General features: G+C 40.5%; 1 protein-coding gene across 2 annotated transcripts; it reads left to right on the plus strand.

The window, feature by feature from the left end:
* Positions 1-206: 206 nt before the first annotated feature.
* tie1 (tyrosine kinase with immunoglobulin-like and EGF-like domains 1) lies at positions 207-17,956 on the plus strand. Of its 2 annotated transcripts, XM_019894353.1 has the most exons (24): positions 207-548; positions 2,105-2,401; positions 2,498-2,608; positions 2,716-2,871; positions 4,117-4,248; positions 5,280-5,420; positions 5,550-5,678; positions 7,572-7,717; positions 9,349-9,493; positions 9,573-9,731; positions 9,864-10,004; positions 10,647-10,949; positions 11,257-11,547; positions 12,238-12,431; positions 12,577-12,723; positions 12,801-12,864; positions 12,981-13,091; positions 14,596-14,786; positions 15,614-15,727; positions 15,979-16,049; positions 16,762-16,802; positions 16,932-17,028; positions 17,103-17,202; positions 17,366-17,956. In XM_019894353.1, exons 1-24 carry the CDS (start codon positions 503-505, stop codon positions 17,435-17,437), a joined length of 3,399 nt encoding a protein of 1,132 aa, XP_019749912.1. In that variant the 5' UTR covers positions 207-502; the 3' UTR covers positions 17,438-17,956. The 2 variants fall into 2 exon arrangements, with proteins under 2 accessions (XP_019749912.1, XP_019749913.1); XM_019894354.1 differs by lacking the exon at positions 10,647-10,949 and having other exon boundaries at positions 208-548.
* Positions 17,957-18,676: the final 720 nt, after the last annotated feature.

Here is an 18,676-nt window from a genome sequence, read left to right on the forward strand (position 1 = left end):
TTTTTTAACCTCAAAATCAGATATTAAAATGTTCATTGTAATTGATCACCTTGTTAAAAAAAATCAACATAATCAAGTTTTGGACAAAATTGTTCACATCATCAAATGTTCAAACGCTTTAGAGACAAAGTTTAAACTCATAAATCCATTAATCAGAATGAGGAGATGTGGAGCGCCAGCGGCAGTCCGCTGTCTGTGACGCTCTTCCTTCCTATCCCACCCAGTGAAAACAACGGAGTCACATTGCCAGTTGAATCTCCGCTTTGCTTTCAATCTCGACAGGAGTGCTGTTATTTGAGATTTTTAACCATTTTTTTGTCAAGCGATTATTTGGTTTGGAGCATTTCGCCCGAGGTATGCGTAAAAAGGCGCACCGTTTGCCGTGACGCATGGCCACAGCTTTTGACGAACACGACTGACAACTCCTCCGAGTCGAGTAACGGTCACACCGGGTGCACTATTTACAAACAGCCACCTGTTGCCAGCGAGGAATCCAAACAGTATGAAGATCGTTTGCCTGTGGTTGTTGTGCATCTTGGATCTGTCAGGTCAGAATTTCAACGAACGATCTCATATCCTACTCTGAATTGTACGTTTTAACCATCGATGCATGGCTAATGTTTTATTGGTAATTTGAATCTATGCCCTAAAATTTAGAGCAACTCGTTTTGTTTAAATCGCGCGAGATCAAGCAAAATGTGAACTCTCTTCCATGTTTCCTGGCATTGTTCTCTGGAGCTGCGGCTCAAGGAATGTTGGATACACTGATATTGCTTCAGGACTTCTTTCATTAGTGGTCATTTCAGAAGGTTTGTGAGTAATATGCTGCACTATAGGCTACAAATCCCTTCATGTAGTTTGCTATTAGAATGTGTTTTGTTTTCCAGAGACAATTCCATGCTGGATTATTGTGGCATTATTACACGATGATTAATCAAATATACAAGTAGGCATATACTCGTTGAGTATCACGTTCACTGACCAGCCACGACATTATGACCTCTTGCACAATAAGAAGAGTATCCACGACTTCCTTAGAACTGCATTAAATATTCTGCCTATGATGCAATCGTGTTTCACTTTGTATACCACTGCAAACTATATTAAAGAAAAAAAAAAAACCTTTTTCAGTGTACAACGACTATAATGACCATACCGACACATCTCTGACAGCGTCACTCCAACCTTAAAATTCTTTGCAAATCATGAGGCTTAATACAGCTTGTGTATTGATATTGTTATATTGTACAAATTGGTCATTATATTGTGGCTTGTAGAGAGGAAAAAAATCCTTTGGACCCTTTTTACCTGTACTTAAGTCAAACCTACACATCGATTGCACATGATTAAAATGTGTGGAAGCAACATACATACTTTGAACATTTTGCAGGAAAGGAGAAGAATATTACATCAGTTTACCACTTTTTTAATCACCGGCATCTGAAAGTTAAGTACTTTTTTTTCAAGTGTAGATAGGTAGGTACACATAGGTACTTTGCAAATTCTGTAAAAATAAATGAATAAATACATACAATAAAATCAGGTGTCAACTCATACTGAGAGAAAGATAGTGAGAGAGAGATTAGGGTTAGTGATCGAAGAAGAGAGTATTTTTAGAAAACATAGATATATTTTAATCTACACAAATTAATTTGATAATTTCTTAGCACTTTAAAAATGAACTGCTCGTGGAAAACAGTGACAATGAGGAATAGGATGAGGGTTTTTTTTCACGATATCTTTCTTTATTTTCATGCTGAAGTAAAAGAAAGAAGTATACAGTGCATGAATGAGCCATACTCCACATCTGATCACATTTATTACATAGCCTAACACACGTGTTTTTGGAATGTGGGAGAAAGTCACGAGTGCCAGGTGAGAATGCACTCAAGCACAGAGAGAACATGCAAATTCCTCACATGGGGGAGAAGTTCAAACCCTCAACTTCAGAACTGTGAGGCAGACATTTTAACCACTCGGTCACTATGTTGCCCTTACCTGGATTATTTCGATCTAGAATTTGAAAAGCGATTGAACTAAATCCGAAATATGTTGCTTTTGGCAGATGAGTGGATTGCTTTAACAACAAACTCATGTCTTACAGATGCTGTAATTGACTTGACGATGATATCCACAGCAGAGGTCATTCAAGTGAATCACTTCTCCATCTCATGTATTAATGGAGAGCGCACCCCTGCCAAAGTGGAACTGGACATCAAGCGAGACAACAAAATCCTCATATTTCCAAAGATGCCAAACTTCAAACTGCACAAGCCGAGGAACAAGAAAGTCGTGGCCAGAGAGTTCCGAGATTTGGATAATGTGGGTATATTTTACTGTGAATCGGCTCAGGAAGTTCCGCCGCTTGAGACAGTCACAATGATCAACAATTTCGGAAGAGGTGCGCTCACATTTTGTCTGATCTTGTCATGATTGCCTTTTAATTTCAGTTTCAATTTGGGGAAATAATAATCAATAATGTTTGTTTTATTCACAGCAAACTTTGTCCCAACTCACCTGACAATAACTGCTAATAAAGGGGAAACAGTTCACCTCAGCATGGTACTCCTGAGCTCCCAAAAGAGGGATGTAACATGGAAGTACAACGGCAAGCCAGCTTTTTTTTTTTAGAATACATCCACAAAAAAAAAAAAAAAAAACATCCTGTTGCAGGATACATTGAAGTCTATGTCAATAACAATGTACTTTGTGTAGGAAATTACTATTACATGACTCACTGGAACGACATGGTCAACCGCACCGCAGTGTTGACAGTGGAGAATGCAGCTTTGGCCAATCAAGGCATCTACAGTGCCAGCTATGTGGGGGACAGTCCTCTTCGGGGGGCCTGGATGAGACTCATTGTCAGAGGTTAGCTCCGATCGTGTGTCAGCTGAAACAGAAACACACCCTTCGTAATGAATTTTAACACCTCGACCACCAGATGTAGCAAGACTTTTTAATGGCAGACAGATGCTCATGCAACGACATGTAATAGCAAGGCCATAAAATACGAGCTAAAATCCCCAAAAAATCAGTCAAATGTAGCTTCAGTGTAAATTGGGCAACTGTAAATCGTCCCCGTTGTCCATTTGAGGACATGCGTACTTAAGCTAATGCGCACAAAGGCACAAATTAAAGTACGATTCATCGTAGACTCTGAAACTTGTCTGTCAACTGGAATGTGCACAAGGACACGATGACATTTTTTGATCCACTACTACAGTACATGAATGTGAAAGGACAATGCAGTGGCTTTAAGTGTTTTGAATCTACCATCTTATCCTGGATGTGTGCATTTTAATGAAAAGCCTGAAGTATCCAAGACACACGCATGCCTCTGGAGTTTGTTGAGAGCTAATTCTTTTTTGTTTTTGTTTTTCTACCCAATACCACCCTGAAACTTAACGAAGCAAAATATGTACAGTAAATTGTTTTTGTCATGCCGTGCAGTTTGATACCACCGTAGACTACAAATGTAACAATCAACACATTTTTAACTTTATGCATTTGTTCCTCTTCACAGTACTCAAAACTAATCTCTCTTGCAGCAGATCAAATGACATTGTGAAAATATACCACATGTTGTGCCCCACGCAGCATATACAGTATTGTGATAACGTTTCAAAACTGCAGTGTATGGCCCCACTTTAACTCCGTTAACCCTTTCAGGGCGGCGATTACTACAGTGGACAACTGATCATGTCATCAGGTTACAGGGTGCACAAAATATAACACTTGGAAAGTGCGACTTAGGAACATACAGAGAAAAGCTGATTTGGTCCGCATTGAATGAGGTGTAAATTCAATGCAGGATTTGTCCACATGATATACTGTATTATTCTTAAGAGACGTTAGTCAGACATCTCCACCCGCCATCTGTTTGGCTTCAGTTTTGTTATTTTTCAATTTCTGTGTGCAAGTCATAATTTCATTTATGACTATGCGTGAAATGTAGCCAAAATACATGACACAAATTCATATACTTAAGACCAGAATCAAATACAGCTGGCCAAAAGGAAATCACAACAATTTATTTGGGATTGAGTAGGATGAAGTTGTTTGTTTCAATGAATTACAAACATTAAAAAAAATACTTGTAAACTTTTTTTGCAGCTTGTCCAAATAAGAAATGGGGTCCTTACTGTGACAAAGATTGCCCGGAATGCCTCAATGGTGGCGTGTGTCATGATGTGGATGGAGACTGTATCTGCCCTCCTGGATTCATGGGAACTCGCTGTGAGACAGGTTGGTACTCCTGAACGTTGTTGCAAAAAGTGTAAGATATGGGGTGATGGAAGGAAATTTGAGGAATATATTTAAATATCTTTTTTTTTTTTTGAGAACATCCTTATTATATTCACATTCAAAAGTTGACCTATTGAAGTGGCTCAATGCATTGAGCATTATGGCCAAATTGACAAAAATTCCAACTAGCGAATGCAGAATTGCATGTTCACTCACTCTTTGTGGATGCTAGTGGTAACAGGTGTAAAAGTAATGAAGACCCTTATTTCAAAGAGGATTTTGTGGTTTTGATGGCTCTCATGGTACAATTTGAAAAGCTTTGCGCGCAATTATTGAAAGGTAATGATGGCATGGCTCCCTGTAACTGCCTCTAAGTCAGCCTTTGGCTCACTCAGAAACTCCAACACTGCATTGCTGAATAGACAACATATTAGTGTAATATCTGTATATGTTTCTGGCATTTTGAACATGTTCATTTGAGCATTGCTCTGTTCTCCTGCTCGGCCCTCATTTTGATTGTGCCTCCTCATCACGGTTACGCATAGCTGTGCCATTTGCATCTGCCTTTCAGACACTGTATTTAACCCTTTCAGGGACAGCGGTTACTCCAGTGGAGAGCCTATCATGTTATCAGGTTACAAGTTATCATTATTGGTGCATGAAAGGGTTAAAAATGCAAAAGCAGTCATCACAATTGGTCTCAGACTGCGAAATTACATTGCGCATGCTGAATAAATCCATTTGCATTTATTCCTCTCCGAGAACACGCAATATGAACCATACTTGGGGCATTTGGCAGATGGAATTCAAGTTTCATCTGGATCGTTGATGAGCTTCCACATCTGTTTGCATGAGAAATCAAGTTTGCACCATTTTTGAAGGCCAAAACTTTTAGTGAATCAGGGCCTACAGGCTGCCTGAAAACTTCTGACAAGGACTGCAGGGATCAAAATGCACCCCAAATATACTGAAATTCATCTCCTTGTAGTTGGGTGGGAAAAACACATTGATGCTTCTCTGATGGTTTGTAGCCTGCAGAGAAGGAATGTTTGGCCGAAATTGCCAAGAGTCGTGCAGCTCAGAGCGGGACTGCAAGGGGCTGCGGTTCTGCCTACCAGACCCTTATGGCTGTTCTTGTGGTAGCGGCTGGTATGGGAACAGATGCGAGAAGGGTAAGCATGATCTGCAGTAACTTTGTCAGCCTTAATGTGTATATACTTCAATAATGTACTGCGTGTGTTTTAGTATTTTATGTATTTATGTGTACATGCTTATGCTCTTTTTTTTTTTTTTTTTGTCAGCCTGCCATAATGACATGTACGGACCCGACTGCAGGCTGAGCTGTCGATGCCAGAATGGAGGAATGTGCAATCGCTTTAGTGGGTGTCAGTGTCCCACAGGATGGAGGGGACAAAACTGTGAAAAATCGGGTAAGTTTTTAGTTGGCCTCATGGGGGCGATCACATTTGGCAGGTTCTGAACAGTTAATATTACAAAATAGAAAATATTCTGGTGTGATAATACTGCCAATTTTTTTTCTTTTTTCAAGAGAGCAAGCATTTACCGAATGCCTACCAACGCCTCCTCGTTTCACAAGTCAAAAAGTTGCAGACGTTTCTAACAAGCAAACTTCCAAACTAAGAAACAATCCATATAAAAAGTTAAAACACATCTGTTGAATTAGCTCTTTTTGTGATAATGTTTTTTTATGGATGGAATAGTCACATCACTGAAAGAAATTGTGTTGTTCTCAAAAGATGGATCAAAAGATTAGTATAGGAGCCAAATAGGGAAGGTGTTGATCCGGAAGGGCGCACAGGCTTTTGACCGCTTTGACGGATTTGTAATGACCAGATGCTGCCAAATTGCTGTAAACCGGATTTGCTCTGGCAAGAAAATTAAGTTTTTACGTCAAGCGCACGTGCACCTGTCTATGAAAAATATAATGCCATGTAACTCCAATATGTGACAAGAAATTGATAAGGAGCTACCAAAGAATCAGACTTGCGAAAAATAATTTGGTATTGATTTCTGAGTCAAACTCAAACACAGGTCTCTGCCCATTTTTTATTATATCAATATCAAATTGTTGCAATTTCCAGTTTGTCCAATCAGGGGTGCCCATAGCAAGTCATCACATGATTTTGAGGAGCATTTTTTTTTCAAACATGATGTCCTTCTTGACACATCCCACCCATTTCATTTCTTTATTTAATGTGGACTTGGGGCTGGCAGTGCTGGGTAATCAGGCACTGCCCAGGATTTGGCAGCAGCATGTACTGTGACACTCAACAAGAAGGGCAAGCTGTTATTATAATTAAGCGTGAAGTCTAGTGAAACAAATGAACCAATGTTTGTTTTAATACAGTGAAACTCCTCTACAACAAAACCTACATGGGCGAAAATACCCCCTAATGTGAAAGAATTTTCATGCATGAAAGCCATTCCTACTTTTCTGCTTCCCCTATGACGAAAAGTCCCCCTGTTCCGTTATAAAAAATCATTTTCTCTGCTCTTGTCTCTCAACAAGATTCACTACAACGAAAAAAAGCCTTCCGCAAAAGTCTAATCCAACCTCAGCATGCCACAGCGACCTCTGCTGCTTCGTTCGGAAATGGCAACAGCAACCACCACACTGGTTTACACATGCGTAGTAGAAGTGTTTGTTATTCTTAGTTTCAGACACAGCACGAACGTTACATTGCTAAAATGGCTACGAAACGGACCTTTTCACACCAAGGAGTTAAGAAAAGAAAAGCATTCACGCTTGAAGACAGGATAAAAGTAATAAAAATGAAAGATGGAGAAAGCAAAGTAAAAGACGTTATGCAAGAAATTGATGTAAGTGAAAGTGAATGCTGATCGTAAATTTCGCAATTTCTTTCCAGTTTTGTTCTTTCTACACTGGCTATATGAAGTGTCAAATAAGTGTATGCTCATATTTATGCACTACGTATTGGAATAAAAATAAAGAGTACACACACACACACACACGTGTGTGTGTGTGTGTGTGTGTGTGTGTTTGTTTACATCTGAGATAAAATTTGCTACAGTGAAAAGCCCCCTGTTGTGAAAAATTTCTTGCTGCAAACATGATTTCGTTGTAGAGGAGTTTCACTGTCAATCCTTAAATAATTATATGGGTTTTTTTTTTCATTTTATATTCTCAACTGAATGTCAAATTAAATGCTTGACGATCGCATTGTCTCCATTAAGCCAATGATAAAAAATGCATTATGTTTTTTCAATGTATTTTTTTCATCTTTGTTATCATTCTTTCTTCTTTTTTTTTATTTTTTAAATGAAACAACCTCTCCCACCAGACCGGGCCCCAGAGATTTTGGACTTGGATAGTAATTTGGAATGGAATCTCAATTCCAGCCCAAAGATCTATTGTTCAGCTACAGGCAATCCACTGCCCAGTCATAACAGCATCGAGCTCCGAAAGTTGGACAGCACTGTGCTCAAGGTAAGAAGACCAACAATTATGCCCCGGAAAATTCCAAGCCAGTGTGAAACTTATAGTTCCCATTCTGAACACCCTAAAATCTGTCACACAGTCTGTGTAACCATTCCCACTATTCAGCAAAAGGGGAATAAAATTCCATTGTCATCTCAAGAGAATCAGAGTTGTATGTGCTGAATAAGAAGTCATTGTTCATTATTATTTCCAGACCCGACCTACTGTTTTCAAACTGCAGAAAAGCTCAATTTGAATTAGTCATCGATTTAAATAGACTGAACCAACAAATCCACTACAGTATTATCAAATTAAACACGATGAAATCTTATGATCTGGTTGTGTTGAAAATAGCACAATTAATGTACAAAGTACACAACAACCTGTTCTGCCACACTATTCAGAAATTGTTCGAAATTAACGGGTACAAGTCTCTACAAAAAAATTCAAAAACAAGAACAAATATTCAGCAAAAGTGTGTTTCTGTAAAAGGTGCTAATTTGTGGAATCATTTCAGAACTGACCTGAAAAACTGTGTATTGCTTGCTCAGGTTCAAAAGTAAAGTACAAAAAAAAACGATGTCAGTCATCTCTAAACTGCTAAATTGCTTAAATTCTTGGAATGTATTTGATTGAGTGTGGTGAAGTAGAATATTGATTATGCATATGATAGTACAGTGATATATAAATGTTCCAGAGTGTGTGCGCTAACGTACTGCAAGTACATACCGTATGTTGTTGGCATACGGTATGTACAGTATGTACAAGTATAAGTGCAGTTGTATCCTCGAGTAGGTCTATAGTAGTGTGAAAAAGTGTTTTTGCCCCCTTCCTGATTTCTTATTTTTTTGTATGTCGGTCACACTTTAATGTTTCAGATTATCAAACAAATTTAAATATTAGTCAAAGATAACACAAGTAAACACAAAGTACAGTTTTTCAATTAAAGTGTTTATTATTAGAGGGAAAACAAAATCCAAACCTACATGACCCTGTGTGGAAAAAGTGTTTGCCCCCCTAAACCTAATAACTGGCTGGGCCACCCTTAAGCAGCAACAACTGCAATCTAGCGTTTGCGATAACTTGCAATGAGTCTTTCACAGCGCTTTGGGGGAATTTTGCCCCACTCATCTTTGCAGAATTGTTGTAATTCAGCCGCATTGGAGGGTTTTCGAGCATGAACCGCCTTTTTAAGGTCGTGCCACAGCATCTCAGTAGGATTCAGATCAGGACTTTGACTAGGCCACTCCAAAGTCTTCATTTTGTTTTTCTTCAACCATTGTGAGGTGGACTTGCTGGTGTGTCCTGCTGCAGAGACCCAAATTCATAATTCAAATTTAATTTGCATTGGCATTTGATTTTGCTTTTTAAGCCCCCCGCCCACACACACACACACACACACACACACTAATTCTTAAAAAAACAAAAAAGGACTAGACAAAAAAGTGGGAGGAGTTAACAGAAGAGAATGAACAATATAATGATTACTGAAGATTAGAGCAGCATCCAGAAACAGTATGTTTTCAATCTTTCAGGTTCCACCGTCAAACTAAGCTGTTTTATCGCAGCATGAGTTTCACCGCATTTTCTGTGATTAACATATTTTATGTGTCTTTACCATTTGTATATTTCACTGACAGGCATCTCACACTGTCATGGATTCGAATAAAAGTATAGCCATGTTTGAGATTCCACGTCTGAGTGCTGAACAGGGAGGATTATGGGAGTGCAGGGTGTCAACCAACGGAGGGCAGGACTCCCGGAAATTCAATCTTACAATTAAAGGTCAGTCTTACGGAATTTCAATCATTAATGTCGGGAGAAGGGGAGACACTGACACAGGTTTTATCGCATTCTTGTATAGAACCACCAGTGCCCACCACTGCTCCCATACTGCTGGAAAAGAGGAGTAAGCAGCTACTTGTGATGCCCATGGACTGCCACAAAGGAGACGGGCCCATTGTATCGACCACCCTCCTCTACAAGCCTGTTGGGAATGAAGATTCTTGGTCCTCCATAATCGGTAAATATATCATTCATCGTGAGATCTACTTCTACACCTACTAATTAGAATTATAAGTCACCGTCAGACTACAGTAGGCCTTCACCAAGCCAGTCATGAAATATAGTGTCATTACTTTGTATTTCTTTCCAGTGTACAGTGACAAAGAGCCGATCACTCTGATGAACCTGGAGCCATCAACACGCTACCGTGTGCAGGTCCAGCTGACTCGCCCTGGTGCGGGAGGAGAAGGGGCTCCGGGGCCAGAGGCCATCATGGAGACAGATTGTCCTGGTAAGACAAACAGACTGTGACAGACAATTGTTGAATTTGACTTGACATTTCAAATATATGAGTATATTGTGCCTGGCTACAACAATAAACAGAATAGGTCTAAAACTGAGACGTATTTCTGTTTGCAATGCAAATGGGCTTCAGAGATGCTGTGCAAAAGGTCCAGAATAGCATTGATTCTGAAATTGAAATGGATTTGTCTGCTCTGATGAAAAAGAAATCTTTGATCAATTCTCAGCAATATGTATGAAGGAATGTAGTGTCTGCTTAGTAACAACTTGCCCGAGACTTTTGTCATTTTCGTATAGACCACTGCGCATTTGGGACATTAAGTGCACAGGATAAGTGATAAATCATGTATGAAGCATTGCCACCAAATTGCATCTGAGCCCTTCAGGAGTTTCCTTGGATGTCATGACATTATTTTTACTCTGGTGTTCTGTGGGGTCTTAAGTTTGAGATAATTGTGTCTCTCCTTGAGAATAGGGCCACTAATGTGATAACAAAATGATGTGGGTCAGAATACAGTGGAATGCACTGTATCTCAGTGGACATTTTAGGAAGGAAAGGAAGTTAAGTAGATGAAATGGATAAGGCTGTTGCCGCCCCCCGCAGTTCATCCTGTGTTCTCTGTCACTGCAGAGCCCACAGTTCAACCAGAGATTGACATCAGCTTGGTGGAAGGTCGAAATGTCACTGTGCGATGGCGACTGCCCAGCAACAGTGGCATTAATGTCGACACAGCCAGTGGCTTTTTAGTGCAGCTCTTCGGCCCGCCACCCCAAAGTGAGAAACTCCTGGAGGAAACCACCCTGTTAAATGTCCTGTCCAAAAAGTTCCACAACATGGAGTATCAACAAGACTACACAGTGGTGGTGCGCCTCATCAACTGTGGCAGCCAGGGGCCTCCTTCCAAACCCTACCACATCCGCATCAACAGCCAGGGTAACTAGCAATTCCAATTAGGTTGGAAAGGAACAAAACTGCAATCAAATCCTCATTTTTTGAGTGGCATGATGTATTTACAATAATAAAGTAGGCTTCTATGAAATAAATGGGGAGGGAAGTGTTCCTCAGATTCATGAAGCATGGCTGATGCTGGCTGGTTGTTTGCAGAACCTCTCTACCCACCAACCTTGTGGGACTGGGCCCTGAGAGATTCGTATGGAAGCAGTATACTGCATGTGGTTCATGTGTAATACTCCATTACTGGTAATGGTCCTAACAAGTGTCATGTGTTCTTTTGTCACAGGCCCATCACCCCCACGGAACGTCCAGGCCCTGTCCCTGTCTTTGTCAGCCATCCAGTTGAGGTGGCAGCCCCCCGAGGATGTAAATGGAGGCGTCATGAAATATGTCATTGAGTACCAGCCAGTCAGCCAGGGGAGCCCACACCTTTGGGTGGACACAGATGATGGCAACAAGACCACGAAAGATGTTACGGCGCTCAACAGCAGCACACTCTACCAGTTCAGAGTGAGGGCTTTTTCCAAGGTGCCAGGAGAGTGGAGCAAGTTCGTTAAAGCCATTACACAAGGAGATGGTAAGTTGCTAAGAATCAATACAAGAGTCACTTCTTCTGAGTATAGATAATCTGTTTGACTATAACAAACTAAGAGAATAATTACTGTTGTTGAAGTACCTGGTAAAGTGCAGTTCTACACCACTGCAAACTATACCACAATAATGCATTGGTATTGTTAATACTTCTATGATGCATACTGCTATGCATTCAAATATGCAGATGAGATCAAATTGTATTTCAGTAAGACTGCCTTGTGATGTTAGATGCATTTTCACTGAGAAATGTCCGAAAAGGGTTTTGCCGAACTCAACATATCAACCAAAAATTGCTATTCGACATTGTGAGTCTTGAAGGCGAATGTCGTTGAAAGTGTTTCTCGAAGGTATGTTAGCAAAAGGCCAGACTCTTTCAAAAAGAAGTTAACAAATCTACTCAGGGGCTCAAGAGCATAATGCACTTTTGTGTTTTATTTTTGGCAAAATGTACTTACCTGCCAAGCTAAAACCTCCGATAAATATCTTGACAACATTTATGGCTAGTTTTATGTTATCCAAATATGAGACAGGACCACCCACACAGGTTCCAGAGAGATCTACTCAGGATCATACGACAAGGTCCATTTATCTCCTCTGTCTAAAAGTCATCTGCTCCTTACTTTTTTTTCTCTCTGTCTCTGTTCTCTTCCCCTGTGCCAAAAAAAAAAAAAAGGTCTGCAAAGTTTAACGCCGACCACCCAAGGAATGGTTCGGAAACCTGCAGGGGACAACTACCAGCTGTTGGTGGCAGTGGTGGGCTCCGTGACGGTCACGTGTGTGACCATCTTGCTGGCCCTGCTTGCGCTTTTCTTCATCCGCAAAACTCTACTCAACCGTCGTCGCACATTCACCTACCAGTCTGGATCCGTAAGGAACTCATCATTTATACATTTTGTTATGAATTTCATAAAGTTAAGGTGTTCCGATATTTTTTGTCTAACATTCCAATTTCATTCACATCACTTTGATATATTTGTATTATTGCTGAGATGAGCACTGCTGACACCTACAGGGTGAGGAGACAATTCTGCAGTTTAACTCTGGAACTCTGACCCTAACCCGAAGACCAAAGCCCATCCCGGAACCCCTTACTTATCCAATCCTGGAATGGGAAGACATTAAATTTGAGGATGTCATCGGTGAGGGCAACTTTGGACAGGTGTGCCAAATGATATTTTATTGTCATCATTTACTTGTGCGACCACATATCTGAGTTAACAATAATTTCACAATTAGGTGATCAAAGCCATGATCAAGAAAGATGGCAACAAGATGAGCGCCGCCATAAAAATGCTGAAAGGTGAACGAATACAAAGCTGTATTTGACATGTAGATGAAGTCCTTCTGCTGATGTGAAGCTCTATTTTTTGTTGCATTTATTGAACAACACTGTTTCTGCTTTTCATCTCCCTGCAGAGTTTGCCTCAGAAAATGACCATCGAGACTTTGCAGGGGAACTGGAAGTGCTGTGTAAACTAGGCCAACATCCCAACATCATCAACTTGATCGGAGCGTGTGAGAACAGAGGTTAGGGCCTGACGCCCAATGTGCTTTTTTTTAATGGCCTCTAAAATCAATGCTGGCAATGTTTACTTCATAGCGTAAAACAAACAGAGCTGTGTTTAATGTTTCATCACAATTAATCACAACATAATGTGATTAACTGTTTATTCCTTTTGTTATTTCTCACCATGAAGTGACAAATGATGAAAAGTTTTCTATCCACTGAAGGTATTTTTGATGATGAAGGCTATTAAATAGAGTCAGTTAAATATCATTAAAATGTTTTTTTCTGCTGTAACTTCATACGGGCATGGATTCCACCACGATGGATCCATTCAAAACAACCGCTGGGTTCTTGGCTCATTACATCGTCCGTCTGTTTATCTTATTGTCTCATGTTTGCTTGACATCGTTCTGACTGATGTGAGTGTTCAGTATGTGTTTCATTGCTACAACTTTTACATAGTATGCTTTGATTCTGACAATGTTCGAACAAATGTAAATTACACTAGAGATGTTTAGAAAAACACAGAGTAGTCTACATTTTTAAGCAAATTGCAGAACCAAATCAGCCCTCAAATGTAAATATTCAATCTAACATGTTCGCAATTGTCATTTTAGCCTTGTAGAACATACCGTATGGCCCCTGCTGTTGAACACAGCAGACGAAAATAACTTACGGAATGGTGTTTTGGCCTTTTTGAGCTGTCTGATCAAGATGTGTTCATTCACTCATTATCCTTCAATTTGGAGAAAAAAACGACATTGGTTTAAATGTACGATTGGTACAGGGCTAGACCTTGGCTCAGACCTTGTGTCAAAAGTCATCTTAAATGTCCTAAGAATGAAATCTAAAACTGACCGCAGCTGCCAACTTTAATAGAAGTCTATTCAAATTGAAATGAGTTTTTATTTTGACATAAAGGACCGTGCAAGATTGAATGCAAATTATTCACCAGAAGCCTCTCCCAGCTGACTGGATGAGGAAATGTCTGTAGCCTGCAATCGTCACCATTCAATTACAGTGTGCGTGCAGGCAAACTAGCATTCACATCATCATTCAGATTTACGGGGCAAGTTGGAGTCTTTAATTAACCTACCATGCATGCACGGTTTTGCAATGTGAGAGCAAGCGTGAGTACCCAGAGAAAACCCCCACTAGCAAAGGGAGAACATGCAAACATCACACAAAAACATAAGAGCCAAGGTATGTGTGCACTTATAAAAAAAAGTGCTCCCTCTTGCTGCTTGCCCTGAAATACACCAACAACGAGAACGTCCATAGAACGTCTTCATGACCTTGAGGAACTCTATTAGATGCTGTCATCTCTTAAGAGAGTCTGGCGAAGCTCTTGGAGGCTTTTATGAAAACTCTCATTTGCCTTTTTCTGTCACGCATTGTTCGACCAGTTAAGGCTGTCTTTCAAAGATTTTAGCAATAATCTGTTTAGATTGTGGGTGAATTCATTTGCTTGTTCAGTCTGTCTCTCTGCTATTTTACTGAAGAGAATGTTTTGACCTGTCCCAGGTTACCTGTACATCGCTATTGAATATGCTCCCTATGGCAATCTTCTTGACTTCTTGAGAAAGAGTCGTGTCTTGGAGACTAACCCTGCCTTTGCCAAGGAGCATGGCACAGCCTCTACGCTCACTTCCCAACAGTTACTGCAGTTTGCTGTTGATGTGGCGACTGGGATGCACTACCTCAGTGACAAACAGGTAAGATAGTGAGGGCTCCATTTTCATAGACATCCAGACGTGTGCTCAGTGTAAAAACTGGCGAAGCTTCGTCGTTTATTGTGTTTGGGGATTGACAGACCACGCTGTGCTGTGCTGGGCGTTTCTGCGGACCGAAGGTGTTTTCTTTTACATGCACCTGACAATTTGGTGACAGGAAGTAGATTTGGCAAGCTAAAAGCAGTTCTAAGTTGTGGGCTGGTGGTGTAATTCGATTTGGTGGAGTTGGTAGAAGCGCACGCAGATTCTGCTCCTCACTGGTATGTGTGGTGGATGTCGTTGTATATCATTCATTACTATTGTCATCATCTGTTTTTATTTTGTATTAAAACACCCCCCGGGCCGTGGCACAGCTATCGTGTGTGTGTGTGTGTGTGTGTGTGTGTGTGTGTGTGTGTGTGTGTGTGTGTGTGTGTGTGTGTGTGTGTGTGTGTGCGTGCACTGAATTTAAAAGGAATGGCCAAGTAAGTCGGCTGTGTTCACACCCACATCGGCGCAAATGCCTCTCTACCTGCGCCATTCTACAAAAATGCCAAAAGCAAGAAAACTTCACCCATGCGCACAGATAAGACTGCACTTTGCACTAGGTTTGCACTGGGCAGAAAGGTAGGGCTCTGAGTGTGTGGAGGTTTATCACAATGAATGTATGAACTTTTACAAAGTTCTTAGGGTCATTCCAGAACTGGATCTGAGTGCACCTCTTCAAAAACACAAAAGTTCAGGTTAATTGTGTGCTCATCATCAATATATTCTGATGGTCGTGTTGCCTGTAATAACTTCTCCCTTCTTCTCTACTTCTTTAAAATCAGTTCATTCACAGAGATTTGGCCGCCAGAAATGTTCTTGTTGGCGACAGCCTCGTGGCAAAGATAGCAGACTTTGGTCTGTCCCGTGGTGAGGAGGTTTATGTTAAGAAGACAATGGTAAGTATTGCCTGAATTAGACTTGGCTTTTCAATTGATCAAGTTTTCTCATTAGAGAGACAATGGGTAGATTTATCAGCAGGGCGGAGTCATGTTATTTTAACACATGCGGAGATAATGTAGCTAGATCAACTTTAAAGTTAGGAGAAAATGTGTAGAGAGATTAGTTGATATGTATTGGATTTTTGACATTTTTGAGGACAGTATTTTAGCACCCTTTAATCATCATCATGATATTTTGTTGCTCCCAGGGTAGGTTGCCTGTTCGCTGGATGGCCATTGAGTCTCTGAACTACAGTGTGTATACAACAAAAAGTGATGTGTGAGTAACAAGACCAGCTTCCAACAAGAAAAAAAAAAACCTAAAAAAAAAAACAAAAAAAAAAACAGATGGTTTTCACAACATAGTAAGCTAACAGTGTCGACCTGGGTAACTAATATTTTCTTTGGTGCCTTCATTGATATGAAAATCCTTGGCTGATACGTCAAAGCAAAAACAATTCCTTTATGGAGGCAGAAAAAAAAACCCCAAAAACTTCTTTCACCCTCTCGTGAGCTTTCAACAGAAAACGGCTGTCAACAACCGAACAACAAATCATCCCCCTGCCACTGGAGGGATGATAGTACTGTGTGTTGAGTGTGATAAGAACAACACGGAAGTCTTGGGTACAACTTAGCAGACGTTGGGACGTCAACTCGAAACTATTTATACGCACTGAAGCAAACAAGTGAAACGAGCGGAGAAGGGCAAGCCACATCGATTTGTAAACATCAGCAGTATTTGAATATACAAACAGAGAAACAACAAACAAAAATATGTATTTGAAGCTGTAATAAGATACTGTAGACACAATGTAAAATATGACAACAATGCTTATCCAATGAAATTTTGCACTCTATAAGGAAGAATAGTACACTTGGAGTGGAGTAATTTTCGGTAGTGTCGTGCATTTTTGTGTTGCATTTTGCATGCCAGAGAATCTGTAACTCAAAACAGCTGCACTGTTTAAGAGTTCCATGATCTTTGTTCTCAGGTGGTCTTTTGGGATTCTCCTTTGGGAAATTGTAAGCCTTGGCAAGTAAACACAGTCTTATTTGAATCATCATAATCTAATCAAAATAATAGTCCATTTTAAATGACAGCCTGTCATATTCTCTATGGTTTCTAAGCAACATGATGATAGACATTATGCATGTGTGTCAGGTGGTACGCCGTACTGTGGTATGACATGTGCTGAGCTTTATGAAAAACTGCCACAAGGCTACAGGATGGAGAAGCCCAAGAATTGTGACGATGAAGTGTAAGTTGCATTTTTTCCCTCTCTTCAGTCTGTTATCCAGACCATATGAGTCAACTTGATCTGTCCCTCTCCAGGTATGAGCTGATGAAACAGTGCTGGAGGGATCGGCCATATGAAAGACCCCCTTTCTCTCAAGTCTCGGTGCAGCTCAACAGAATGCAAGAGGCCAGGAAGGTAAAGACGAAGCCCGCTCTTCTTTGTAGTTATTTTATTTGCAACACCTTTTACAACAGTATACAGGCCGTCATTATTGCTAGAAAATTAAACCAACAAAAGAGGAGCTACGACTGTGTTGTCAATAATAAGCATGTTTTGATAAAACCCTAACTTTTTCCAGGCCTATGTGAACATGGCACTTTTTGAGAATTTTACTTACGCTGGAATAGACGCTACTGCGGAGGAAGCCTGACTACCAGCCCCCCCAGGCCCTGGCATGCCACATCACCTCAAGAAGAAGCCCAAAAGATTGTCACCACGTTACTGCCACCTTCCCGCGGCACACCGCAGAGAGAGAAGGACGAGGCGGTCTTTCAAAACCACCCAGTTATAGATGGAGGACTGTGAAAGGACACTGTGTGAAGGTATCTGAGGCATTAGCAGATGTTGAGTATGGCCTCGGATGGAGACAGTCACTCTCAGAAGAGTCAACTCATCGGGCTTCCTGTTGGAGATGTTACACTTTTGACCGGGGGTCAAAGGTTAATGGAGTTTTGTGGCTTGCTGTTCCACCACAGGGTCTGTGGGGTACTTATACTGGACCTTATTTGCTCTCCGTTCTCCCAAAACAATGGACATGGAGTGAAGCATAATCAATGAAGTTCTCAGACTGTTGGAAACACATACAATGCAGCACTTAATACCAGCCTTTTTTAATACAGTCTGTGGATTATCACCGCCATGTGAACTACTGTACAGTAAGCTGTATAGCTGCTATACAGCTTACTGTACAGTAGTTCACATGGCGGTAATAATCCACACACACACACACACACACACACACACACACACACACACACACACACACACACATCTTATTTTTTAAACACACACACACACACACATAGTATTTTGTTATCAAAGCCTCCTATAGCCTGAATGTAATTAGTCCACACAAATGCACTAATGGTTGTTTGAATGTTTAGGCTTCCAACAACATGGGTATTTTTTTAAACATTTCTTTTCCTTTGTGTTTTAAGTCTTTTGTTCACCGACAAACTGCAGTATAGGTCACTGTTTGGGACCCTCCATACTGTACTACCAAAAAGATTTTTTGTTTTTTGTGTGTGTGTGTGGGGGGGGGGGGTTTTTTTCTTTGTGCAATGCAACATAGCTTTTACCTAAGCCAATTGTATGGCTTTGTTTTCCTTTTCTTAATGTTATGTACATTTTATATACAAGGGTGAAATTCAGGAGTGTCTGCATTGAGCAGTTAGTCCACTTATAGGTCAAATGGTTTGTAATGGAGTAGTTACACTTTCTACTTTCTTCAGCCATTTGTTTGACTAAAATGACCTCACAGTTATGGAGATTAAAAAAAAATCTTCTGATTTGGCAAAGGCCAAGAGACTATTGAAACTAGTGTATGTGTGGCTGTAACCATAAATTAATTTTAGTACCACAGATATGTGACCCTTTCAGAGTTGGCAGT

This window comes from Hippocampus comes, unplaced genomic scaffold (genome assembly GCF_001891065.2).
Source record: "Hippocampus comes isolate QL1 unplaced genomic scaffold, H_comes_QL1_v1.1 scaffold282, whole genome shotgun sequence".
Lineage (NCBI taxonomy): Eukaryota > Metazoa > Chordata > Actinopteri > Syngnathiformes > Syngnathidae > Hippocampus > Hippocampus comes.

Coding starts and splice junctions, on each gene's coding strand:
- tie1 (XM_019894353.1), top strand. CDS start 503: ATGAAGATCGTTTGCCTGTGGTTGTTGTGCATCTTGGATCTGTCAG. Junction 5,421..5,549: donor TGGGAACAGATGCGAGAAGG/GTAAGCATGATC, acceptor TTTTTTTGTCAG/CCTGCCATAATGACATGTAC. Junction 10,005..10,646: donor CATGGAGACAGATTGTCCTG/GTAAGACAAACA, acceptor CTGTCACTGCAG/AGCCCACAGTTCAACCAGAG.